At 41.0% G+C, this 26,702-nt stretch overlaps 1 protein-coding gene across 1 annotated transcript in view; it reads left to right on the forward strand.

Moving 5' to 3' along the window:
• ENPP6 (ectonucleotide pyrophosphatase/phosphodiesterase 6) overlaps window positions 1-26,702 on the forward strand; it is a 112,381-nt gene that overhangs the window by 26,393 nt on the left and 59,286 nt on the right. The window contains exon 2 of the mRNA XM_038560433.1: window positions 24,019-24,198. Coding sequence (XP_038416361.1) covers window positions 24,019-24,198 — 180 coding nt within the window. The remainder of the gene's footprint in view (window positions 1-24,018; window positions 24,199-26,702) is intronic.

Consider the following 26,702-nt stretch of genomic DNA (forward strand, 5'->3'; position numbering starts at 1 on the left):
CCAGGCTTTATGTCATATTTTAATCTCTCCCTTATATGCTAACTTCTGGGTCATTCAATTGCATCTTCCCATTAGTAAATTTTTGTAAATTATATCTTCCCATTAGATAATTTTTAACTGTTTATTCTGCTATTGAGCTGACCACCAAAATTTTAACTTAAATGATTACATTTTTAATGTCCAAAATGCCTGCCTGGTTATTTTTGATACTCTTTTGTTCCTTGATAATTTTGATTCTCTTTTATTAAACATGCTGTAAATCTCACTTTATATTCTATATATGGTAATCCCAAACTTTTAAACTCCCTGTGCTAAATTTGAGTTGTTCCTGCTGACTCTCACAATGACTAATTAGTTAAAGTCAAACTGACTTCTGCACATTTTAACTCCAAAATCTCAGTGGTTTAACATTCTGAATCTTTTTTCTTGCTCACATAATGTCAGGTTGGTGGATTGAGGTGGGCCTTGCTTCCATGCAGTCATTAGGGGACTTTGACTGAGGAAGGCTGTGCCATATTCAGCATGTGGCCTCATTACCTTGAGCCTTCTAGTGGATAGGTAGAGACTACAGAGGATCACAGAGGCAGTCTCTATGGGCCGGGCCTAGAAATGGTTTTTACCACTTCTGCGTTCTTTCTGTTGGCCAAAGCGTATTCACGGCTCCATGTAGATGCAAGCGTGGCTGGAAACTATCATTGTTGGCTGGGCATTTGCTTCCCAGCAACAATTATTCCTTATGGAAGAAAGACAAAAGACATTTGTTGAGAACTACCTGCCTGTGCCACATGATTTATTTCTCTGTGTGTTTGGTATTTTTTTTTTAAGCTCATATTTGATTCAACTTAGTCTGTGGGGGAATCTTAGGACTTAAATTGGGACTTTCCTTGAAAGAATATATCCAATTGCTTCTCCAGGAAAGAAGGCACACTACTGATCTGGGACTACTTATGAGCTTAGCAAAATTTTAAACACTGTGTGGTGTGGTGTATTCTATCTAGGAACTAATTATTTATATACTGTAGTTCTCTTGTAGAGGGAGAGCCCTTCAGAGTATCTAACCAGTCAACCTTCACATCAGTGTTCCTCACATATCTGTCAGTGGCGGAAAGTATCTATGCTCATAATGTTCAAGTTCAATCTATTTCATTGGCTGTGTAGTAGTCGGCAACAATAGCTGGCAGTCTAAAATTTAAGGCAATTACATATTTCTACATACTCAATATCTGCCTAATAAAATCATATATTCTGGTTACTTTCCATTAATCTGACAATCTAGTGGGTCCAGCACCAGTAGGAAGCATAAATCTCTTAGTGCAATAATATATACAAGCATATCATATACATATTTCACACAAATATCACATCATGTTTCTTTGGCACCTTTCTTCCAAAGAGCTCTCAAAAATTTCATATTTATTAACTCATGTATCCTTTGGATTTCTTAGTCTGGTGCAAAAGGGCATGATTCTTTTAGTCCCATTCTAGTGATGAGAAAGCTGAGCCTCATGTTGTAGCTGAAGACTGAGTCTCTCAAAGCCAGATTCCTTCTTCTTGCCCACATTTCCCCTGCCATGATGACCATCCGGGCCTGGGTGGTAAAGATGGTGTGCAGATAGCTGTCACTTAGGTTTTGATGTTTCCATAGTCCTCTTAATTCTCATGATGAAATTTTCTTGCCGAGTCACTTTGAAAAAGTCTCAGTCAACTCCAACAGGCTTTTCATCAGGCCCCACCAGCCCAAGAGTATCCAAGGTAACAACATCCAGTATAGATCACCCCACCATAGAGCTGGTACCTAGAGCCCTGATCCTTACCAAGCCCTTCCCCTGCTGCAGTCCCATGTGGAAGGAGATGTGTTCCCTGTGACCCATGAAAGGCAGCATGGTATACTGCTCAAGAGCCATAACCCAAGTCAGATGGCCTATGTGCATGCTTATATCTGTCCCCTAGTCATCTTGAGTGGGCCACTTAACATCTCTCCATCTGCTCACCTAGATAAAAGAAGATGATGATGTGTTTACTTCACAGGGTTGGTGTGAGGATTAAAAAAAAAATAATGCTGGTGATGCACCTTGTATCCTATTTGGCACAGACTTAGTTTGGGGTACCTGTTAGCTGTGATGGTGAAGATGATGCTTGGAAAAGACTCACTCTGTTGGCCATGAGTGCTGGCTCTGGAGTCACACTCTCGGAGCTGGATTTGAGGTCTGACACTTAACAAACACAGAACCTTGGGATATTGACTCAACTTTTCCTAATGTGTTCTTGGAGATTCCCATTCCAGTAGTGGCTTTGATTTTTCCCAACGGTGTGATAAAATGCCCTCTTCTGCAGCGGTAGCCCCAAAGGAAGGGCTTTTCTGCCATTTACCTTTGGCATCAACTAGTGGTGGTGTAGAAGGGAAGAGAGCAGGGCTATTATGACTATAATAGTTACCTTTAATCCAATGATTATCATGTGATTCACTTACATGAATTATCGCTCTATCATCCCTTGTAAGAGGAAAAAAAGGAACATGTGATTTATAGTCCTCCACTGATTTTGAAGGGGAGCAGATCCTCGATTAATCAAACAGAGATGGATGTGGGTTTGCAGGTTTGGAAACTGGGACTCAGAACAAGCTAAAGGCCTTTGCCAGAGAGACCTAGGGAACAAGGGATAGATCTGGGTGGGACGGAGTCAGGAATCAAAACCAATCACTGTGGAGTAAGGGGGAAGAAAGAGACAGGTCCCGGGAGCTGCCAGGCGAGAGGAAAGACTGGAACACTGTATCTCATGGGGGTTTGGAGTAAGTGCTGTGCACAGTGTATTGTTAGGAAATCTTCAGTAAAGGGTACATTGTTTCTTAATGCTTTTGTGGGAGTAGATTATTTCCAGTGAGTACACAGAAATACAGTTAGTGGGTGTATGGATTACAATTCCTTTATTTCAAAGATGAAGAAACTGAGAGGCCCCCAGGTGACCAGCTGGGTGATGGTGGAACCAGGGTGTAGTGTGGGGCTGCATGGACCTAGCACCTGTGCAGTTGCATGCCATGCTAATGTCACCACCTTTCCCCCTTCATGTTGCCTGGGAAATTCCCATGGTACCTGAGAACATGAACAGTAAACTCAAGTGCATATACTTAATTACAAAATAATATTTTAAGATACTTTAGGGTGCAAATTAAATATAGATTAGTTCCAATCCTGGCAGAGGAACTTACATAACTTACTTCACTATCTGGGCCACGGTTCTCATCTGTAAACTATCTGTTACATAAGGCTAATGTGAAGATGAGGTGAGATAATTCTGGAAACCTCTCAGCATAGTACTTGGCACATAGTAGAAGCTTCTGTTCTCATATGGTTCTCATTGGTTAGTATTAGGTATGCTGCAGGTATATAGTATCTTATATATTTCATTAGCTTGGCATAGGATTAAAGCTTTAAGATCTCTTCTATTGTCTTATAAATGATTCGATGATTGACTGATACCATATTTTATTTCAAAAAAGAGTATTTAAGGACTCTTCTAAGCGCTCCCTCTTTGATTATCCAGTAGAGGTATTTCTTTCGATCTTGCCCCTTCCTCCTGATTTGTCCTAATTTCTAACTTGGTTATAATTTCATGAGAGTCTGAGCCTCTGTCATCTCCTTTCTTTCTTCTTTTTATTTTATTTTATTTTATTTTTTGTTTATTCATGACACACACACAGAGAGAGAGAGAGGCAGAGACAGAGACAGAGGGAGATACAGGCTCCATGCAGGCAGCCCGATGCAGGACTCCATCCCGGACCCTGGGATCACACCCTGAGCCGAAGGCAGATGCTCGACCACTGAGCCACCCAGGTGTCCCTGTCATCTCCTTTCTTCAGAGTTAAGAGAATTATAAGCTGCAGGGACCCTCAGACTTGACCAACCAAATGTGTTCCCAGGTAGATCTTCAATACTGGGATCATGTCCTACTCATCTACTTTTCACAGTACCTAACAGTGTGTCCTGAAGATAAATACTCCAGAAATGGGATATCTCTAAGACATTCCATGTATTCCCTCTTTTTGAACCTAGATGGGCCTTAGCGATAGCTTTGATAATAAAGCACAAGAGAAATGGTGCTGTGTGACTTCTGGGTCTGGGTCATAAAAATATCAACTCTTTCTTCCTTGCTTTCTTGGGTTTTTCACCCTTAAGACCAGCTTCCATACATTGAAGGAGCCAAGCAGCCATGTGGAAGGGCTACAATGATGTGGCATTTCCAGCTCAGGCCATGGCCAGCATCCATTGCCTTCCTATAGCTCCAGCCCCGAGGTGTCCATCACCCTGATGAGCTGCCCCTGCTCATGCCACATACAGAGGAGTTTCCCTTCTGACTTCTGCCCAAATTGTAGATTTGTGAGCTGAATAAATGATTGTTGTTTTAAATAACCTAAGGTTTGAAATCATTTGTTACACAGCAATAGATACCTGATGCATCCACACACTTGAGTGTAAGGCATATACAGGCTCAACAGAAATCCTGAAAAGAACCTGTCCCCAGAAAATTCCTTCATCTGGGAAGGGAGGGATTTTGCAACCTTATAAAAAGAATGAATGTAGGTGATGATTGTCAGTGGTTGTTGCTCGAATCAGGCAGTCCTAATGATGATGGATCCTTGCCTTAAAAAAAAAAAATTGAATCTGAATCTAGTCAGAGCTCTAGACTGAACCAGTAGTTTTCAAGAAATATAGGAGATAAAGGAAAATGTTAATAACACCACAAGGATATAATAGAACAAATCTGTAATATGAGACATTTTTCAGGACAAAAGACCCAGTTTTCTCAATTAAAAAAAATGGAGAATAAATAACAAATAAATAAAATGAGGAGAACCCTCGTAGGTTAAAGAAGACTAACAGCCATAATAAAATACAACGTGTGGTTTTGTTTGGACCCTGATTCAAAGAAATTAACTGCACAGGTATTTTTTGAGATAATTGGGAAAATCTGAACATGGACCGGGTAACAGGTGATACTGAAGAATTATTCATTTCATTGGGTGTGAAACAATACTGTTATTTTTTTTTAAAGTTCTTCAATGAAAGAAATAGAAATATTTAAGATTTAAGTTATGATGTCTGGGATTTGCTCTTCAGATATTACAGTGGGAGAAGGGAAACATGAAATGAAGGCAGGATACTCTTTATTGTTGTTTATCCTAGTTTTTTCATATGTTCGAAAATTCCCATAAAAGAGAACTTTTAAATTTTGTCTATGCTCTTCAGAAGAGATAAACTCACACTTAGCCCATAATAATTTTTTTAAAAAAGGTTCTTAAAAACATTTATATATATGTATGATATATTTAAAAATATATTTATAAATAAATATTTATTTATTTTAAAGAGAGAGGGAGAGCACATGAGCAGGGGCAGAGGCAGATTCCCCACCAAGCCAGGGAGCCTGATGCAGGCCTCGATCCCAGGACCCTGGGATCATGACCTGAGCCAAAGGCAGATGCTTAATGGACTAAGCCACCCAGGTGCCCCATCTGATAAGCACTTTTAATGCAAATTAGACTGCGAGGTTTGCCATGGGTGAGTAGCCTGAGGAGAGGAGCTAGGCCATGTGCTGGGGCCTGGTGCTCAGAGCCACGTGCTGCCCAGGTCCAGGACCTCACTGTAAAGCATCCTGAGGGGGGCACCTGGGTGGCTCAGTGGTTGAGCGTCTGCCTTTGGCTCAGCGTGTGATCCCGGAGTCCTGGGATCAAGTCCTGTATCAGGTTCCCCAGAGGGAACCTGCTTCTCCCTCTGCCTGTGTCTCTGCCTCTCTCTCTAGGTCTCTCATGAATAAATAAATAAAATCTTAAAAAAATAAATAAGGCATCCTGAGGCATTGCCCTTTGCCCTGAGCTCAGAGTGAGGAGGGCAAAGCGGCCAGAAATGCCCACCGAGCCCGTGTGATGGCTGCAGGGAGGTGAATCCTGGAACAGAGTAAAGGACCCAAGTGATGGCAACCCAAGCCGGCTGCTGCAGACAAAAGGAAAGCTGGAGCTGGGAGCCCGCTCAGGACAAACCCTGGAGGACTCAGTGCCCACCTCCACCTCTGGGGCTCCCTCCCCACCGCCCACATCTGTCCCTCCGCAGCCTGAGGCTGCCCTCCCAGGGGACACATCTTTACACTGGGGGCACTTCTGCCCGGCTTGGCCACCCAAGGGAATGGGTTCCCTCCAGCCTGGGGAATGCAGGGACAGGGCTCTGACCTGCACAGCTCGGGCCCCGGAACAAGTGTCACTGCAGCCAGCCTGGCAGAGGGGGCCACCCTGTCCCCACTCACCGTAGGGGGAGAGGTCTGCTCATGTAAGCTGCTGAATGGACCGTGGGTTGGGGGGAGGCATTTCCCAAGGGGCAGGAGGCTGTTTCTAGTACAAAGGGGTGCTAGGGAAGTTCAATGCTCACTGCAGTGACCCTTACGAATTGGGGTGAAAAATCACTGACCTTAAAGAGAAAGGAAGAGGAGGGTGACAAAGGGTAGGGTAATAAAACACTGAATAGAAGCAACTTCTAAAAAAAGAAAAGGGAAACAAAACAAAGATTAGGATGGGGGGCGGGGTGGCTGAGGCCTCGGAAACTCGATGGGAGAATTCAGGTGAGTAAGGTTCGGACAGGGCGACCCCCCCCCCCCAAACCTGCTCTGCACGGGGTCGCAGGGACTGAAGGGGCTCCTCTGGGTGCGCGGCGCCCCGGCCCCCCAGGCCTCGCTGCTGGCCTCGGAACCCGGATCCTTGGCTTGTGTGGCATCTTCATAGGCGGCGATCAGGATCCTGGGGTGCCTTCAGGCCCCGAGACTCTGAAACGCGAGGCCCGCACAGGTGCGAGGCTCTTCGCATCAGCCTGGTGGGGCTGCAGGTGGCGGAGATGCTTGCGGCCGCCAGCAGAGGGCGCTGTCGGGCCAGGCTTGTCGGGTTCTCTCGGGCCTCCTGGGCCTGCGGAGGGGCCAGACGTTCCCGAGCAAGGCTCATAGGTGGCAGTGCTTCTTTTCTTTTCTTTTTTTCTTTTCTTTTCTGTTCCCTTCAAATCCTTGATCTCACGTGTGCAAACACGAAATAAGAGGCTGCCCAGCCTCTTCCCTCCCTAGAGGCCGTTCACCCCTGCGCGCTGCTTGAGAGCATCGCCCTTTTCAGGGGATTTAGGTGATGTGCACCTACTGCATGCCTGCTATGTGCCTCCAGTTATCTAACTCTACAAGAAAGGATGATTATCTCCATTTTTCAGATGAAGAAATGAAGGCTCATTAAAGTTAAATGGCTTGTGTGAGCTCCCACGGCAGGGGGAGATTTCTGACTTGGGTCTGTTGGGCTCCAGCCCGCTTTCCCCAGGCCACATGCTTCTCATAGGTCCTCAGCTCCTGCCAGTTCTCATCCTGCCCGAGCTTCTAGTTTTATTTTTTTATTATTTTTTTTTCGAGCTTCTAGTTTTAGCTCAAGAAGCTCCTCTGTTGCGTGGTGTGGACTCCTTGGACTGGGAAACAAACTATCAGTACATCAAAAAGCTCCTTCTCACACCTAGCCAAGTGATGAATTGCTCATTTGAGTTACTCCTTCATCCGTAAGGCAAATTATCTTTCAACACATTTTATGTATGCTAAGAGCACCCAAGGAGAATTATATACACAAATCATTAGGTGAGGCGTGGTGTCAACTCCAAAGCCGTCCGTTTACATGCTGATTGCTACTGCTCGTTGATCAGAGCAGGTGAGTGTGGCTACAGTGGTGACCTAACCTGGTTTTCCCTCCCATGGCTTGGGGAGCTGGTCTCACTTCTCCATGGCCACACGTGGCCCAAGGTCGTGACCTGGGACAGGCCAGCATCATACCTCACACATTCTAGCAAAGACAAGCAAAACTAATCACACTGACAGAAGTCAGTTTTCTTCCATTTGCTTCCTACCAAAAAAAAAAGGGGGGGGGGGCAGGAGTGGGGTAGAATGATAGAATGGTTTTTATTTTTTTTTCAGTTTTTTAACTGAAAATTGCCAACAATTTCAATTTGCCAACATATAGTATGATACCCAGTGCTCATCCCATCAAGTGCCCTCCTCCGTGCCCATCACCCAGCTACCCCAGTCCCCCCCACCCACCTCCCCTGCTGCAGGAATGGTTTTTATTTTTATAGATTCTTTGGTCCACACTAGATTGAGCCATTGACATTGCTGATAACCTCACAGTCTTGAACAGCTGAATTTGATAATTCTTTATCAGTTTCTGGACTTGATGGTTGATCCAATAATATTTTGATGCCTGGTCCCTGTTGTTGGAGATCACTCATCAATCATCCCAGGTTCTACACCAATTGAAAAGCTGGAGTGGAGAATGTGGTTTTTTTTTTTTTTTAACTGAGTTGAACTCTCCATCCTTGCCCTCCACCCCTGCTCTAGCCACAGGTGGGAATTAGAACACCCCCCTTCCCTGGTAAAAACTCCTGTCCTGGGTTAGAGGAGAGGATGTAAACACTTGCAGGTGGACAGGATGGGAGGGGGCTGGGGCTTGTGTTATGCCAAAGTAACTACCCCAAGTTGTGTGAGGAATGTGGCCAATCTTATGTCCCTGGGGGAGAGGAGGGTACTTCAGTGTGTGTGTGGGGGGCGGGGGGCTGGCGGGATGGAGGCTTTATCACAAGGGAGAGGGCACTTCAGGTTAAAGGTATTGGCTGAATTTCATTCATCTATGCAAGAATAAGTACCAGGATTAAGAAGTTCCTCCCTTTGAATACCTTCCATCTCTAGAAGTCCCTAGAAGTTCTCAGTAAAATGGGACTGTGTCTCAAAAGAGATTCCATCTTAATGTAATAATTAACCCAGGCTTGTTTCTAACTTTGCACAGAGGTGAGGATAGATTAACTTGTTTGGAAATTTCTTTGAGCTTTGATAAAAATTAGCTCTCCAGAAATAAAAAGTGTTTAAAATAAAAGCTTCAAGATCAACATTTTTGCCCTTATGCAGGAAAATAAGTTTTGTTTCTTTTCCTGTATCCTGGTTGTTAAATAATGGCACCAATCTAGTACATGCCAGGAAAATAAAACCGTGCATTCTTTTTTGAGTCCAGTGACCTCACAACTATGAGTGTGAATGTCTCTAATAAAAACTATCTCTCCTTTTTAACATTTGGGGTTATTTTTATTACAGTCCCTACACTTCACACTATAATCAAAGCCTGTTATCTCGGTCTTGCAATATTTGTGACTCAGAATCTAATCGTGACTGTGTCTGGCACGTAGATCAGTAGTTACATTTAAAGATGTGCAAATTTTGAGCTTTTCTTTCACCTTGACCTTGCATATTTCATTGGAAGCCCCTACTTTAACATACCAAACACTGTCTTTGAACAAGTTAAGAAAAGAAGATATATTTCCCAACAGAGATGATCCTTAAAACAAATTTCAACTTGTAAGTTAGGTGCTTTGAGTAATACCTTGTTATTTCCTTTAAGTCTCTTGGGTATCAAGTAGTTATTTGAAAGTTCACCAATCTAAATAGGGTCTAAACTAATCTTTAGAGCCTCCAAATGCTCAACGGGAAGTGCTGAGAGGTCTAGTAGTAGGAAATCCGACTTCTAACATTCTCAGGTTGCCTGGCTCTGAATCGGGGCTACGGTTACTTCTTGGAGCCCACATCAATTTGAGGTGTTGTATATACATTCAGTCTTTAAAATGCACCCATTAACTTGCAGGGCTTTGGAGCTTTGGGAGCCTCTCTTTTCACAGCTGTACTTTTTCCAGGGGGAGAGGGAATGTATGATCCCTATCTGCTTCATTAGTATCCCCCTGTCTGGAAGCATTCCCTTCTTTAGAGATATTTGTGGTAATGTTTGTGCATGATAGTCGACTGTAAAGGTGAAAGTGTCTGGCTTTCTGGAGATCTGTGCACCTCTGTGTGGTTACCTTGGTGAGAGTCTCAGAAGCAAACCGGGATTATGAGGCAATTTCTATTACAATGACCAAGTCCTGATGAGTTGATAAACAGTCCAGTGGGTGCTGGGAAGCATGAGGACACTGAATCAGTGGGATCTGGCTTTGAATTGGGCTCTACCCTCTTATCAGCTGTGTGGGCACTTCCAGCCTTATTTCTCCATGTACAAATGAGGATAATTGTATCCATCGCTTAGAGTTACGTTGAAGACTAAGATGGAAGCATAGAATACCTCGTTCCAGACACATAGGAGGTGGCCAAGAACTCGTCTTACTACTAAACTGATCAGTCTTACTACTAAGCTTATTACCTGTCAAATCGGTACAGACCTTTGGCCTTCAGGTGATAAGCCCTCCTGAGAGAGTCTAACTTGGCCTCTAGCCCACCCATGCATTGCCCCAGTTAAGGTACTTCCTGAGTAGGCTGAAGCCTTGCAACCTTACACCTGGACAGGCTCACGGTTCCCTGAAGCCATCCCGTCCTTGAGAGTAGAATCTTTCCAGATTACATAATAGCAAGCCCAATAGCAGCAGCAGCAGTGCCCTCCTTGTGGGCTTAGTAAGTACTGCGGGTTGTATTGAGTGCTAGTTTGTACACCGGTGAACTAGTGTTAGTAGATCATACTAGTTAAGAGCAAGGACTCTGATCCAGGCCCCCTGAGTTGAAACCTGGCTGCACTACACCTGCTGTTGAGAGACTTCAGGAAAGTTGCCTTTCTGGGCCTCAGTTACTTCATCTGTAAAGAGGGCCAACAATAGTACTTATCCCCGAAGTGATTATCAATATTAAATGCTATGTTAGTTTCCTGGAGCTACTACAACAAAGCACCACACAGTGGGCGCCTTAGAACAACACGGATTGATTGTCTCACTGTTCTGGATGCCTGCAGTCAGAAATCAAGGTGTTGGCAGGGTCATACACCCCTAAAAGCTCCAGGGAAGGGTCCTTCCTTGCCTCTTCTAGCTACTGGTAGTTCTTGGAGCTCCTTGGCTTGTAGATGGCCACCTTCTCCCCATGTCTTCACATCATCTTCCCTCTGTGTATGTCTTCCTCTGAATCCAAACTTCCCCTTTTTAAATAAAGATATTGGTCATAATTGAGTTAGGCCAACTCTAATGACCTCGTTTTAATTTGATTTTCCTCTGTAAAGACCCAATTTCTAGATAAGGTTACTTCTTGAGGTACTAGGGATTAGGACTTGAACATATATTTTGTGAGAGGACACAATTCAACCTGTAACACCTGAACCTAGAATAATACATGAAACATAGCAAACATTGTATATCTGTTGACAATTTTTTATTTTTAATATAACAATCCAGCCAGGAAAGTACTATTATTTCCATTTTAGAGATGGAAAAACTGAGGCTCCGAGAAGTGAAGGATTTGCCTCAATTCCCATAGCTCAAAAGGGAGAAGACCCCTTAGCCCAAACTGTGGTGTTCCTCACTACATGCCTGTTATCGCTCCACTGTACCCATCATCTCCCAGGGTGGACAGATTGTCCTCAGCCTGGCTCAGTGTACCCATCACACATGGTTGTGACAGAGATTTCCAACCAGTGGCCCCTGAGGCCTGCCCACCACTCTGGCCTCTGCTTCATGATTTCTGCTCATGATGATGTCCAGTTAGTCGAAAATGTTTTGACTAAACTGATGGGCCTAGCATGTAACTTCATTTTTCACTTTTCAATGAGCTATTTTAATAATGATTAGACAGAGTCCCATTCATCCAATGGAAACACAGGTGGACCCCCAGAAGAATATGATAGAAGACTTTAGAAATTAAAGATTCATATTACTTTGTAAGGGCAATTGTACATCAGAATGAAGAAAGCTTTTGTAGAATAGAGACATTCCTCTATTGGTTCCTTGGTGGCTGTGGGACCAGAGTGCTTACTGATATAATAGGCAATGTGGTTGTTTTCTGCATGTTTATTTACAGACATAAATCAATGGTTAAAAAAAAAAAAGGCAAGAAGTCTCCTCTTGAAATCAGCATAAATTTATGTTCCAGAATACAGATAGAACCAACTCTATTGTAGTCCTGAAAAGTGAAGAGCAAAGCAAGTCGTACTGAAAGACAGGATCAAGGTTCATGTTGGTTTTGTTCTGTTTGCCCCTACGCCCCACGAACCACTTGTTAGCACTGTGGCCTTGAGCAAATACTGACTCTTTCACACCTAATATATGCATAATGCAGAGAGATGTCTCTTACCTCTGAATTCATAGATAGAGGATTAGACCGGGAAGTCATCTGTGGTCTCCTCCATTTCTGAGATGTATGCGGGAACCATAAACACTCAACATGGCCCTGTGCTGGTGACATCAGGCTGGGGTGGTCCCTAATACTTAAAGATCCTACTCAAGCGGTCAGTATGATCTTCTTGAAAAATATGTGCCTTATGGTTTTCCTTGGCTTTTGTACTGTGTCTTCTCTATTTGTCTATTTGCCCTACTCCTCCTCTTCCTAGTCCTCCTGAAATGGCCTCCTGGATGGCCTCAGCTGGACAGAGGGAGGAGATTGAATTTGGGAGATTGGTTCTGACTCCCTGGTTCAGAGTTGGCCAAGCTCCTCTCCTTGCTCTTCAAGCCTGAGTGGAGTGGAGGTTTGGGGGGAGGGGAGGGGTGCTGGCTCCTGCCACACGTAATCTTGGGTTGCATCACCATCTTTTATTGGATCTCCCAAACACTCACCACCCCTTTTGGCAAATAGCCCCTCTCAGGAAACTGTACCATCTGTTTACACTGCCAGGACTTACACTGAGTCAAGCCACAACTGTCTTGAATTGTACCAGCACAGCATATCATTATGAGCATCTCATCCTTTAAGGGAGTGAAGCTGAGTGATGGAAAGTGGAACTCTGTTTTACCTGAACAAGAAATATCCCCCTCTCTCATCTCTTCATCATTTTGGGCTTGCCCTCACCTCTGGGTGCACTAGATTTTGTGTCTGAAAAGTCTTCCTTAGCTTTCAAATCCCACCTCCTCAAGAAGCTTTCTCTGACTCATCCAGGATGAGTTGGCCTTCCCTCATTCTGTGTTCCTCCCGGGTTCCCTGTGTACCCCTCAGCCCACTTCTCGTGCTTCATCGTGACCATGAGGTAGAAGCAGAGAGGGTGCTTCTCAGCATGACAGTTAGAGCTGCCAGGTGAAATACAGGGTTTCCTGGCCACATTTGAATTTTAGATAACCAACAGATAATTTAGCAGAAGTATGTTCCATGGAATATTGGGACACATAGGGGAAAAAGAAATTCATGGTTATCTAAACTTCAAATTTAACTGGGAATCTGACATCTTTGTCTTTTCCTTTTTTTCTTCTTCTTTTTTTTCCTAAAATAAACCTGGCAACTCTAACTACAATGGCCTTCTAAAGTGGGTGGCTCCTATTTTAAGAAACACTTGATTTTCTTTTTCCTTTTTTCCTTTCTCCCTTCCTTCCTTCCTTTTTTCCAGCATTCTATGTGCTAATGAGTATGCAAATTTGGGAGTTGAACAGGAACTCTGGAGGACTGAATTACTTTTGAGAAAACTGAAGTCTGGAGAGAAATTTGGCTAGTAGGTGCTGTGGAGCAGAGAATGGAGAAGGGGAGAGTCAGTGAGGTGGACAAGGCGGGGACCTTTACTGTGAAGGGCCAAAGAGGGATATTTTGGGAATATTTTGTGTGTGGAGTTTCTTTGTAGAAATGTAAAAATGTAATGCAATGTAGTAAATGAGCTTCATTTCTAGGGTACCATGTATTATGGAAGCACGAGTCTAGAGGTGGAAGTGCCTGAAGTTATGTGCAAGAATCTTGGTGGAAATAGGGTTGGAGCAAATCATGTGTAGAGCTCAAGAGAAAGGAGGCTCCAGTTGATCTTTGGATTATATTTGTTTCTGTGATTCTCCTAATAATAGCAATAAAAGTTGATGTTAACAGTGCTTACTGTGTGCTGTGTATATGTATATATGTATATGTATGTGCATATGTATGTGTATGCACATATGTCTGTGTGTACACAAACACACTCCTCGCTTAGTTCAGTTTGAGTAAGCACAAAATCTAATTACCACACTTTAGTTAAATAATACCAGTTCCCCAGCAACAGGATTCTAACTTCAGTTGCCACCCCATATTAACTACAATGAATATGGCAGCCGTAATTGTAGCTGTTGTAGCATAAAGTATAATTCACTGCGGGCTCTTCAGTCCACAGATCACTATGTAAATAACGAATGTGCATCATGACCAGTGACCAATCGCATCACTTCTTTCAAAGTCTGCTGGTAATTGGTTGTCACCCATGTTACTTAGTGCAGGCACAGACAGCAAAACATGTAATTGTGTTGCCTCCTTGCCTCCCAGCGATAAACCCATTTAATTGAACTTTAATGCATTACTGGTGCTGGATAATGCTCCAGGTCACCCTAATTCTCTTCAACACTTCAACAAAGATGTGAAAATGTGCTTTTTACTCCAAAAACATTTTTAATGATCTAGCAAATAGATCTAGGCTATTTCAACTTTTAAAAGCCTATTTTCTTAATTTTTTAAAAGATTTTATTTATTCATAGAGACACACAAAGAAAGAGAGACAGAGGCAGAGACACAAGCAGAGGGAGAAGCAGGCTCCATGCAGGTAGCCTGCCGTGGGACTCGATCCGGGGTCTCCAGGATCACGCCTCAGGCTGCAGGCACGCTAAACCACTCTGACACTGGGGCTGCTCAAAAGCCTATTTTCTTAGATGGGCTTTTCTTGGCCAGGCTTTTGATACTATAGTGGGGGATCATGCAATTTTTTTTAGCTAAGTTTTGGAAGAAATATGACCTAAACATGTAGCCGAAAACATCCACGCTTCGTGAAAGCAAGTAATACACATACAATGTGACAGAAACATGCTGCATTATGCAAATAACTTTGCAGGATCAGAACCAAAAATAAATGGAATCACAGGGGAAATAGTTGATCGGGGGATTTGGACATCAGCACCATCGGAGACGGTCACCGTGCAGCCAGAGGAACTTAGTGAAGGTGATCTTAATGACATAAATGAAGATGTCAATCTCATCTGTGATGAGAAGGATGAAGATGTCCTAAAGTGACACTAGCAGAAATCTTCACATTAAAAGAACTCTCAGAGATATTTCATGACATTGAAAGCACAAAGGATAAAATGTTTGAAGCTGATCCAAACTTAGAAATGGTAGGACAGTTTGCTAAGACAAGGAAAATATGCTTACTTGGATCATGTTGTATCTTGGGAAAAAGTAGACAAGCACTCTTCAAACCAGTCTGATAAGTTTTATTTTTACTGAGAAATAAGAGTCTTTGTCAATATTTCTATTGTTTAAAATTACAATGTGCTAATGAGTATTGATTTTCCTACTTTCTTCATTTTTCCATTCATCAATTGATAGACACTTGGGCTGCCTCCATAGTTTGGCTATTGTAAATAATGCTGTCATCAACATAGGGGTACATATATCTCTTTGAGTTAGTACTTTCATATTCTTTGGATAAATACCCAGTAGTGGAATTACTGGATAATATGGATAGCTCTATATTTAATTTTTAAAGAAACCTCTGTATTATTTTCACAGTGGCTTCCCCAGTTTGCATTCCTATCAACAGTGCACAAGGGTTCCTTTTTCTTCACATCCTCGCCAACACACGTTGTTTCTTGTCTTTTTGATTTTAGACATTCTCACAGATGTGAGATGCACATTTGTGCAAATTTGATTTGCATTTCCTTGATAAAGAGTGATGTTGAATATCTTTTCATGTGCTTATTGGCCATCTGTATGTCTTCTTTGGAGAAGTGTCTGTTCATGTCTTCTGCCCATTTTTAAATTAAATTATTTGTCTTCCTGGTGTTGAGTTATAGAAGTTCTTTATACATTTTGGATACTAACCCTTTATTGGATATGTCCTTTACATAGATCTTCTCCCACTCAGTAAGTTGTCTTTATTTTGTTGATTTTTTCCTTTGCTGTGCAGAAACTTTTAATTTTGATGTGGTCCCAATAGTTTATTTTTGCTTTTGTTTCCTTTGCCTCAGGAGACATATCTAGAAAAATGTTGCTATGGGCAATGTCAAAGAAATTACTGCCTGTGCTCTCTTTTTGGATTTTTATGGTTTTAGGTCTCACATTTAAGTCCTTAATCTATTTTGAGTTTATTTTGTGTATAGTATAAGAAAGCGGTCCACTTTTACTCTTTTGCATGTAGCTAGCTGTCTAGCTTTCCCAGCACCATTTATTAAAGAGACTATCTTTTTCCCATTGCATATTCTTTCCTCCTTTGTTGAATATTAATTGACCATATAATGATGGGTTTATTTATAAGCTCTTTATTCTGTTCCCTTGATCTATGTGTCTATTTTTGTGCCAGTACCATACTGTCTTGATTGCTCAGCTTTATAGTATATCTTGAAATCTGGGAATGTGAGACTTCCAGTTTTGTTCTTCTTTTTCAAGACGGCTTTGGCTACTCAGGGTTTTTTTGTGGTTCTATACAAATTTTAGGATTGTTTGTGTTAGTTCTGTGACAAATGCTGCTGGTATTTTGATAGGGATTGCATTAAATATTTAGATTGCTTTCGGAGTATGGACATTTTAATAATATTTGTCCTTTCGATCCATGAGCATGGGATATTTTTTCATTTGTTTGTATCGTCTTCAATTTCTTTCATCACTGCTTTACAGTGATTTACAGTCCTCAGATCTCCTTGGTTAAGTTTATTCTTAGGTATTTTATTATTTTTGGTGCAATTGTAAATGGGATTATTTTCCTAACTTCTCTTTCTGCTGGTTCATTATTACTTTATAGAAATGCAATGGATTTCTGTATCCTGTGAAAATTACTGAATTCATTTATCAGTTCTAATTGTTTCTTGGTGGAGTCTTTAGGGTTTTTATGTATCTTGTCATCTGAGAAGAGTGAAAGTTTTACTTCTTCCTTATCAATTTGGTTGTGTTTTATTTATTTTTGCTGCCTGATTATTGTGGCTAAATTTCCAGTATTATATTGAATGAAGGTGGTGAGAGTGGACATCCTTGTCTTGCTCCTGATCTTATAGGAAAGGTTCTCAGTGTTTTACCATTGGGTACGATGTTAGCTGTGGCTTTTTCATATATGGCCTTTATTATGTTCAGTTATGTTCTCTCTAAACCCAGTTTGTTGAGGGTTTTTATCATGAATGGTTGTACTTTGTTCAAATGCTTTTTCTGTATCTATTGAAAGGATCACCTGGTTCTTATCCTTTTTTTTTAAATTAATGTGAAGTATTATGTTGATCAATTTGCAAATATTGGACCACCCTTGTATCCTGGGAATAAATCCAACTTGATAGTGTTGAATGATTTTTTTAATGTGTCGTTGGATTCAGTTTGCTAATTTTTTGTTGAGGATTTTTGCATCTATGTTCATCAGAGATATTGGTCTATAGTTCTTTTTTTTGCAGTGTTTTTATATGATTTTGGTATCAGAGTAATGCTGGCCTCATTGAATGAAGTTAGAAGCTTTCCTTCCTCTTCTATTTTTTGGAATAATTTGAGAATAATAGGTATTAACTCTTCTTTAAATGTTTAGTAGAATTCATCTGTGAAGCTGTCTGGTCTAGGACTTTTGTTTTTGGGAAGTTTTTTGTGATTCAATTTCATTGCTGGTTATTTATCTGTTCAAATGTTCAATTTCTTCCTGATTCAATTTTGGGAGGTTATATGTTTCTAGGAATGAATGCATTTCTTCTGGGTTGTCCAATTTGTTGGTATATAATTTTTCATGACATTCTCTTATAATCTTTTGTATATCTGTGGTGTGGGTTATTTCTCCTCTTTCATTGCTGATTTTGTTTATTTGAGCCGCACTCCCTTTTTGATGAGTCTGGTTAAAGATTTATCAATTTTGTTGATCTTTTTAAAGAATCAGTTCCTGGTTTAATTGATCTGTTCTATTGGTTTTTTAGTTTCTATTTCATCTATTTCTGCTGTAATCCTTATTATTTGCTTCCTTTCACTAGTTTTGGATTTTGTTTTTTCTTCTTTTTCTAGCTCTTTTAGGTGTAAGATTTGGTTATTTACTTGAGATTTTTCTTGCTTCTTAAGGTAGACCTGTATTTGCTATAAGCTTCCCTCTTAGAACAGCTTTTGCTGCATCCCAAAGATTGTGGACCATGAGTTTTTGTTTTCATTAGTCCTCATATATTTTTTATTTCATTTTTTATTTCTCGGTTGACCCATTCATTATTTAATAGCATGCTTTTTAACTTCCATGTATTTGTGGTCTTTTTAGACTTTTTCTTATGGTTGATTCCTAGTTTCATAGCATTGTGGTTGGAAAAGATGCATAGTATGACTGATCTTTTTCAATTTGCTGAGACTTGTTTTGTAGCCTAAAACGTGATCTATTCTGGAGAATGTTCCATGTGCACTTGAAAATAATGTGTATTCTGCTGTTTTAGGATGGAATGTTTTGAATATATCTGTTAGATCCATCTCTTCCAATATGTCATTCAAAGCCACTGTTTTCTTGTTGATTTTTCTGTTTGGATTATCCATCCATTGATGTAAGTGAGATGTTAAAGTCCCCTACTATTATTGTATTACTGTCAATTACTTTCTAGGTTTGTTATTAGCTGCTTTGTGTATTTGGTGCTCCCATGTTGAATGAATAAATATTTATAATTGTTATATCTTATTGTTGAATTGTTCTCTTTATGATTATCTAGTAGTCCTTTTTGGTCTCTTGTTAGAGTCTTTGTTTTTTTTTTTTAATTTTTATTTATTTATGATAGTCACACAGAGAGAGAGAGAGAGAGAGAGAGAGGCAGAGACATAGGCAGAAGGAGAAGCAGGCTCCATGCACCGGGAGCCCGACGTGGGATTCGATCCCGGGTCTCCAGGATCGCGCCCTGGGCCAAAGGCAGGCGCCAAACCGCTGCGCCACCCAGGGATCCTGAGTCTTTGTTTTAAAGTCTATTTTGTCTGATATAAATGTTGCTACCTCAACTTTCCTTTCACTTTGATTTGCATGAAAAATACTTTTCTATCACTTTCACTTTCAATCTGCCTGGGTCTTTAGGTCTGAAATGGATATTTTTTAGGCAGTAAATAGATGGGTCTTGCTTTTTTAAATCCATTTTGTCACCCCCCATGTCTTTTGATTGGAGCATTTAGTACTTTTATATTCAAAGTAATTATTGATAGATATATACTTATTGCCATTTTGTTACTTGTGTTATGGTTGTTTCTGTAACTCTTCTCTGTTCCTTTCTTCTCTTGCTCACTTCTGTCATGGTTTGTTGACTTTCCTTAGTGATCTACTTGGTTTTATTTCTCTTTATTTTTGTGCATGGTCATTTTTATGGTTCTACACTACCATGCAAAGGAAGAACACCATATCTGTATGTATATGTCACAATAATTATTATCACGATCATTATTCTTTTTATTATTTATTTATTTATTTTTTTACGATCATTATTCTGATGAGAAAATTAAGCTTCAGAGAGTCTAAGCTACTTGTCCAAGGTCACGCAGATAGTAAATAGTAGAGCTTGGAATCACATCTATGCAGTCTGCCTCCAACATCTGCCCCCTTAATCATTAAACCACAATATTGCCTCTACCAAGCCATGAGCACTTCAAAGACAGAGACCTTAGCTTGTGGTCTTTAAATGCCTGGCATATAAACGTGTGATAAATACATGTTGGATGAATGAAAAAACAGAAAATAAATGAAATAAGAACTATAAAAAGAATTAACATTAACTATTTGAAAATAATGAGAACAAATTAAGACCAGTTAAAGACTAAGTAGCAGCAACCCTATAGATGTCCATCAGTTGTAAATAATATGGAGAGATCTGCAGTCATCTCATTTGATGTGAAGGCCAGCCATTGCTGAGATGTTTGGAAACATATAACAGATGCAGAAGATTATGAGTATTTGCTAAGAAACTTCTGGTGATGGTCATTACATCAGAACACACTTGACTAAGACTTTGGGGAATAAAAAATGAAGGTTTCTTGTCCTGTTCCTCCTATACAGTGGTTCTAGGTGTTGAAACTATTCCGTGAGCATCCTCTGAGAAAGGCAGGCAGTAGCCCCTGTGCTTGCCACTGGTCAGAGTAGCCACTAGCAGCTCCTAGTCAAATGCAGCAGCTCTTAAACTGAGGTGGCATCTATGGATGGGCTTCAAGAGTTCACAGGTCCTATGGAGGACACTTAATGGAATGAGCCCTGTGTATTATATGCAACTGATGAATCACTAAATTCTCTCTCTGAAATTAATTTTTAAAAGAAGTCCACAACCTTCAGGTATCAGATTGATTGCCACAATTTGTGTTAACAAGTTTATAAATTCTACGGGAGGTAAAATGAAAAAAATATTCAACTGTGTTTGGAAATTTTTGTACCGGGAGCTGTCCCCATTTTTAGAGTGAGTACTACACCTTCTGGGACAAGTTTTAAAGCCCCACCTGGCTGTCATTTGGAGGAGGGGATGTAGGGGAAAGAAGTAGACTTTCTTTACACCATACTTGAAAACCACCTGAGATTTGTGGTTTGTGTCCATGTCAGGAAAGTTTCTGTTGAAGTCTTGAGGAAAGGGTCCAAATAATCAAACTATAGCAAAGCTCTGTTTGGAAAGCCTAAACCAGAGGAAAATCAAGAAGAGTTGCAGATGTATAAAAATAGATATGGGTCAGGCAGAAATATGGAGATGAGAGCTTGTGGGCTGCAGAAGCCAGTACATTGTGTTTTGTTCTGTTCTGTTTTTACAGCCACCGCATTTGCTGAGGCAATAAAAATGAAAGAACAAGAGAGAGACAGGGTAGGTAAGGAAACCAGCTTGAGTAAAAGTGGACTTAGACTGTTATAAGTATAGACTGCCAGCCTTAATATATTCATGGAAAGAAATCAGCTCATCTGGGAGAGAAGATTCAGAGCAGACATGAGATAGGGAGCATACATCCTCCTGCTGGCTTCCATGAAAGACAACACTTCCTAAAACAAAGGGATGCCCCTGGGGACTAGCATAGCATCTGTGATTAAGCCTTTGAAGAATACACCCTGCCACCTTAACTCAAGGCCCCAGTCTACCAAAAGAATAAAAAACTACTTTGCTAAACAGGGGTCTGAGGTTAACCTTGTTGAAAGAGCTCCAGTCTACACTTGGAAACCCTTTAACTCACCTAGAAAGAAGAACTGGTCCCAGGATCTTCTTTAGGTACCATTCACTTACAGGAAGTGAACAGGAACCTCTTCGTTCCAATATATCACTTCCAGCCTTTGGAGAAGTGTTGATCTCCATATGTCTGATCTTCCTTTAGAATGGATGAGCCACTCTGGGCCAGCCTAGACCAGCTGGCGTGCTAGATGAGAGGAGGAACCACAGCTACCTTTGGGGTCTTTGTCTTAAAGATACTTCCCTAAAGAATGTCATATTAAAGTTATCAGAGCTCACTTGAGTCAGCGGGCACCACAGATTCAATTGTGTAAAGGGAGTACCAAGGCTAATGCTACATCTTACATAATGGGAAGAAGAAAAGATCCATCAGGAAAAAAGCTAAGGGACTCAGATAACCACAGGAAACAGGATTTCATCATTTAAAAATGTAAAATATTCCAGAATTGTGTGTTAACTACACACGTAGATCCTGTCTCTCCTTCTCTCCTCAGTGAAGCCCTATGGATGTTTCCAAAAAAATATGTGTAAGAGATGGAGAATTTAATTTTAACAGACATTCTCTGGAAGAATGTTCTCTCTCGGTCTCTCTCGGTCTCTCTCTCTTACAAACACATAGTCCACAATCCAGTCATAAGACAGCTCTACAATCCACAGGAGGCTCCTTATAATTTTTTACCCAGAGAGCAAAAGAGGGTGAGAGAGTTTGCACCCTCTAGGATCTAGACAGTTGGGTGTGAGTGTTGAAAAGAAGAAAAACATTTTATCAAATGATATTGTGGGATTGCCAAGGTATACAATTTATAAGTACTTAAAAAATTATTTTCTTTTTCTTTTCTTTTTTTTTTTTTTAATTATTTTCAGTTGCTTCATACTTCTTTGAAGTATCACCTCGCGGGAACTGCATCACATGAGGCCTGGTTAGATTTGGGTTTCAGGCATTTCTTCTAAAATTGCCAAAACAGTTTCAGATAAAAGCAGAGATTCCTATATCCTTCCCACTTGGTATCTCTCCCCATTATTCTCATATCTGATATTCTGAGCCTTTCCAGCCCTTTCCTGTGATTCATCTAGAAACTTCTTGGTTTACCGACTTTGGTAATGCTTCCCAAACCCTTTTCAATTTTGCGCCCTTGCCCAGTGTCTGTGACACCAGCTCCAGTTAAGATACATCTGCTATTAGGAGGACATTAGAGAACATCTACAGGGAAAGACTGGAAAGGACACATTTCCCAGTGAATATTACCATGATTATCTTGCCTTGTGAAAAGGGTGAGGATTTGTAGGATAATAAAAAATGTTTTAGATACAAGACACAGTATTTTGAATAAAGAAAGCAGGTAGAAATTTTACTCAAGACAGGATTCACCTTGATATTATTAAACTTTGATAGCCTAAAAAAATAACATAATCAAACAATAAGAAGTATGTCCCTACTTTTAATGAGTTAGAACATATTAGGATTTGTTCTCAAAAGAGTGGGTGAGAATCCTTACAGTTCTCAAGTTAAGGTGGCACCCTGGTCCCCTTCTTAGTCCTGGCCCAAGGAAGCCTGTCTCTTTTATGCTAAGGAACCTCTGTTAAGTATTATATTACAAGGTACTTGAGGTTGGGGACTATCCAATTTATTTTGAATCTTTATGCCTATCACAATGTAGAGCCCAGAGAAGCATTGAATACACGTCAGTTGAAGGAATAAATGTAACTAAGTTCCTTAACCATTGGAGAAATCGTTCAAAGTTCTTATTTTATTTTATTTTATTTTTTAATTTTGTCAGTCCACATGTGACACCTTTGGTCAGAGTCAAAAAGCTAACCCTGCATCCTTGGGTAAAAACCATTTTTATTTTTGAATCTCTGGGCTTTAAATTCAAAGCATGATTTGTAGGAGGCCGGGGTTTCTGCTGTGAAATAAAAGGTTTTTCCTTTATAATATTTTGGGTCTCCAAATTTTCAAAACTGTATTTTATGGTTTCTCTTTGTTTTTGTTTAAAAATAAATTTGTTGTGTGTGTTGGGGGTGAGGTAGAGGTGTTCAAGAAGAAAGAACAATAGCGAACAAACAAAAAAAGTCACTTTGATTAAGCATAGTTAGTGAGCTCAGTGAAGCATGTTTCATCCTGATGCCAAATGACGCTCACGAAAATTGCAGCAATTTTTGATGCACTTGCCAATGTTTGTGTTATTTTTACTTTAAAGATGTAGCAGATTGCTCCAAAATAAATAATTTAAGCCTAGCGTTTCAAAAGAGTCCAAGCGCTTGCGTCTTTCACTTCTGGCTTCTCTTCTGGGACTAAGCTGTGCCCAACAGAAGCAATCCTCATTTCTATATAACACTCCATTTGGAGGGCTGTTTTCTTGCTTTGTTTTTCAAAGTTGAATCTATTTCTCACCATTCTGTTCCAAATGTCGTAGATTCTATCATTGTTCTGAGCTGAAGCAATAACTCCTCTTATCCAGGAACACAAGGAAATAAACTCCAAAGCATCTAGATTCATGACTTTATGGGAGGAGGGTTTCGAAGGGGTGCTCTGGGGTGAGACCTAATCCAAGCTCCACAGGAATCTACAATTTCCATACTGATTCATATTTAGATTTTGAGCCATGAACAATGGGTCAGATTTTGTGCACAACATCCTCAGGATAACTTAAAATAGATTGGCAAATGAACTTCACACAAAATGACCCCATCCTCAAATTATTAGACTTCTCATCTAATTGTCTTTGTGGTATGGTACAATCTAAGAGGGAAGAAACATCTATGATAAAAAAAAATTAAAAGTGAATTTTTGTGCTATTCTGTACTTCCTAACTGCGCATGAATGGCTTTTATAAGCAGAAAAGAGAAAATGGCTTTTACCAAAAGATAAAATATAAAAAGACTAGAACAATAAATTGACAGGCTTGTGTTCTCATCAACATAGGCCGCCATTGTGAGGTCCATCAGATGATTGGGAACTACATGTGGGACCCTAACACCAACAAGTCATTTGACATTGGTGTCAACAGAGACAGCCTGATGCCTCTCTGGTGGAATGGATCAGAACCTCTGTGGGTCACTCTGACCAAGGCCAAAAGGAAAGTCTACATGTATTACTGGCCAGGTGAGTGTGTTGACATCCAGACCCTTCCAGCCTCCCATATCTCAAAAACTGTGGAGTCTCTGAAAACAAATGATGTAGTTTTCATGTTCAAAGACCAAGCCAAGGTTTGGAAAATGGGATCTTTACAAGAAATATGTCTTACAGGCATGTGTTTTAAACTTTTGTTTTGAGCTCTCTAGCAATAGAAGACACAATGCTGTTTCCTGATTTCCTTGCTTCAGCAATATTGCTGTAGTATATCATGCTTTTTCATGTGCAAAATTTTGGATATCCAAAAGAGATAAATTATGTGTTGCTTCTCTGCTTTACAAAAGAATTTGGCATACTATTTCTATAGATTTTGAGCTCCCCTGCAAGTTGAAAAGAGGATTCAAAGCACTTACAACTTTTTGGTACTGCATTAAGTGAATTCTCTTTGTATTAATATTCCTCCTGTACATCATAGATCAATGAGAAACTAAATTACTTACTGCAATGAGGTAAGTCATCATGCAAACTACCCTGGCTGCCGTGAGAAGTCTTCAGAATACTCTCGTCTTGGCAGTCAAAAATCTTTCACTAAGGATGAGAGGATTCAGTGATAACAAAATAATCAACTTACAGTTGTCTTCCCATTGATGGAATTCATTCTTCAGGTAAGCGGGTAATATGACTTCCCTATGTACACGACTTTAGACACACTTTTTTCCAAATTCTTAATGGTGTAATACTGCTGATTGCCATGATGGAAGAAGATGTCAGGAGAGGCCTAGAAGAAATGAAGAGATTTAATGGGGAGAGGCAGCGGTGGGGGTGGGGGAGCTCATTTCCCTGGGTTAGAGGACAGCAGCAGCCTGATAAATTGTGAGAGTGTGGTGGGTTGTGGGGGAAGGTGGCAGGTGGGGGTCGGAGAGAGCAGAGAGAAGGATGAGTAAGCCAAGGCTGAATCACAGATGGCCCACACTGAAGGCGTGGGCCTTCAGCAGGGTTTTGGAGGAAGCTGGTTGGAGATGGTCACATGGGGAGCTGCTCAGGGCACTCAAGGCTGTGCCAGCTCTTGGAGGAGCATAGAACACAGACAGATGGAGACCATGGAAAACCGCCCCACAGCCATGCTGGGGAAAATTGCCACAGAGCAGAGACTAGCACCCATAGGTGAGCCCGTGAAGGCCAGAGCAGGCTGCATAAATTCAAAACTAGGTAAAAGAACAATTAGACACAGGCTGGCTCTGCTGGCAGATAGAATGTCGGGGAGAGTACTGGAGTTTCTTCCGAAGACACCTGGGGTTCTGCCCATAGCTACTACCTCAGCTGACATGATTTCAAGCAAGGGGAGGGTTTAAGAGGACTTCATTGCCTCAGATGGAGACTCAACTTTTCAGAGTTGGACATGAGATCAAGAAAAGAAGTCAGTCCACGAGCCAAGCTGATCAGATTTGCTAAAAGAGCCGAGCTCATGGTTCCGCCCAATATGATGAGGTCTCAAGCCAAAGGATGCATGTTGAGGTCATTCTCAGAAATCATTATCAACAAATGCAAGGGCCCACAGGCATAGGCCTGGGAAAAGGAACAGATTGGGCATGCTTCCTTAGGGACCACCTTAGAAAAATCTAAGGACCATCAGGATGCCTGTTGCCCCAGTGCTATAAGGGCCATCTTACATCTTACGGTGGCTGGTTAATTTAACTTCCTGTCTTGGAACTTGAGCCTTTCATGCTCTGAAGAGCACAACCCTCATCATCTCTCCCTAGCTCCCCACGTGTTGCCTCCTCTACACATGACCTCCTTTCGGTGGCCTTTCAGATAGCAGTAGATACCATTGCACATGAAGGTAGGGAATGGTCCTGAAGGGACACAGCTGCCATATTTTAGCCCTCTCTCTGCAGTGTTACAGAGCATTATTCTATATCTCATCCTGAAGGATCTGGCTCCTTCATGATACTAAACAACTTGAAGTTATATATCCCTGAGTATATATTAAAAAAATCTCAAAGCTAATTTGCATGTAAAATATCATGTTCTCCTCCAAAATAGCTCCTTAAGGGCAAGAAAGGTCCAATTGCTTCTTTTGATTCACAGTTTAACAGCTAATGTGATGTGACAAATATGCCTTAAGATCAGTTTGTAGTGTTAACTGTTGGGAGGAAAGAAGCTAAAAAGAAAGTCTCCTAGAATTCTTCAGTGACCTAAATGAAGATTAGCTAAATATTTGGTCATGATGAAGTCCTAATAGAAATTGGATGAAAAGTCTCTTGTATCTCAGACACTGTCCAGTCCTTCTAGGCATCTAGTTTGGAAGGATCTCTAAGAGCTAAGTGCCTCTGAAGGCCCTGCCACCCAACCCAGCCAGGAGTACTCTTGCACCCTCCATTCTTACTGGCTGACAGATGGGGGATTAATGGTCACTTCTATCCTTTCTCCCTCCACCCTGGTCCCCTCCAGCCCCTCCAGAGCTAACAGCCCACTGAGTGTTCATTTATCTCTGCGAGATTAAGTGAAGTGCAGTGGCATTTCTTCTAAACATG

The sequence above is a fragment of the Canis lupus genome, chromosome 16 (genome assembly GCF_011100685.1).
Source record: "Canis lupus familiaris isolate Mischka breed German Shepherd chromosome 16, alternate assembly UU_Cfam_GSD_1.0, whole genome shotgun sequence".
Classification (NCBI taxonomy): Eukaryota; Metazoa; Chordata; class Mammalia; order Carnivora; family Canidae; genus Canis; species Canis lupus.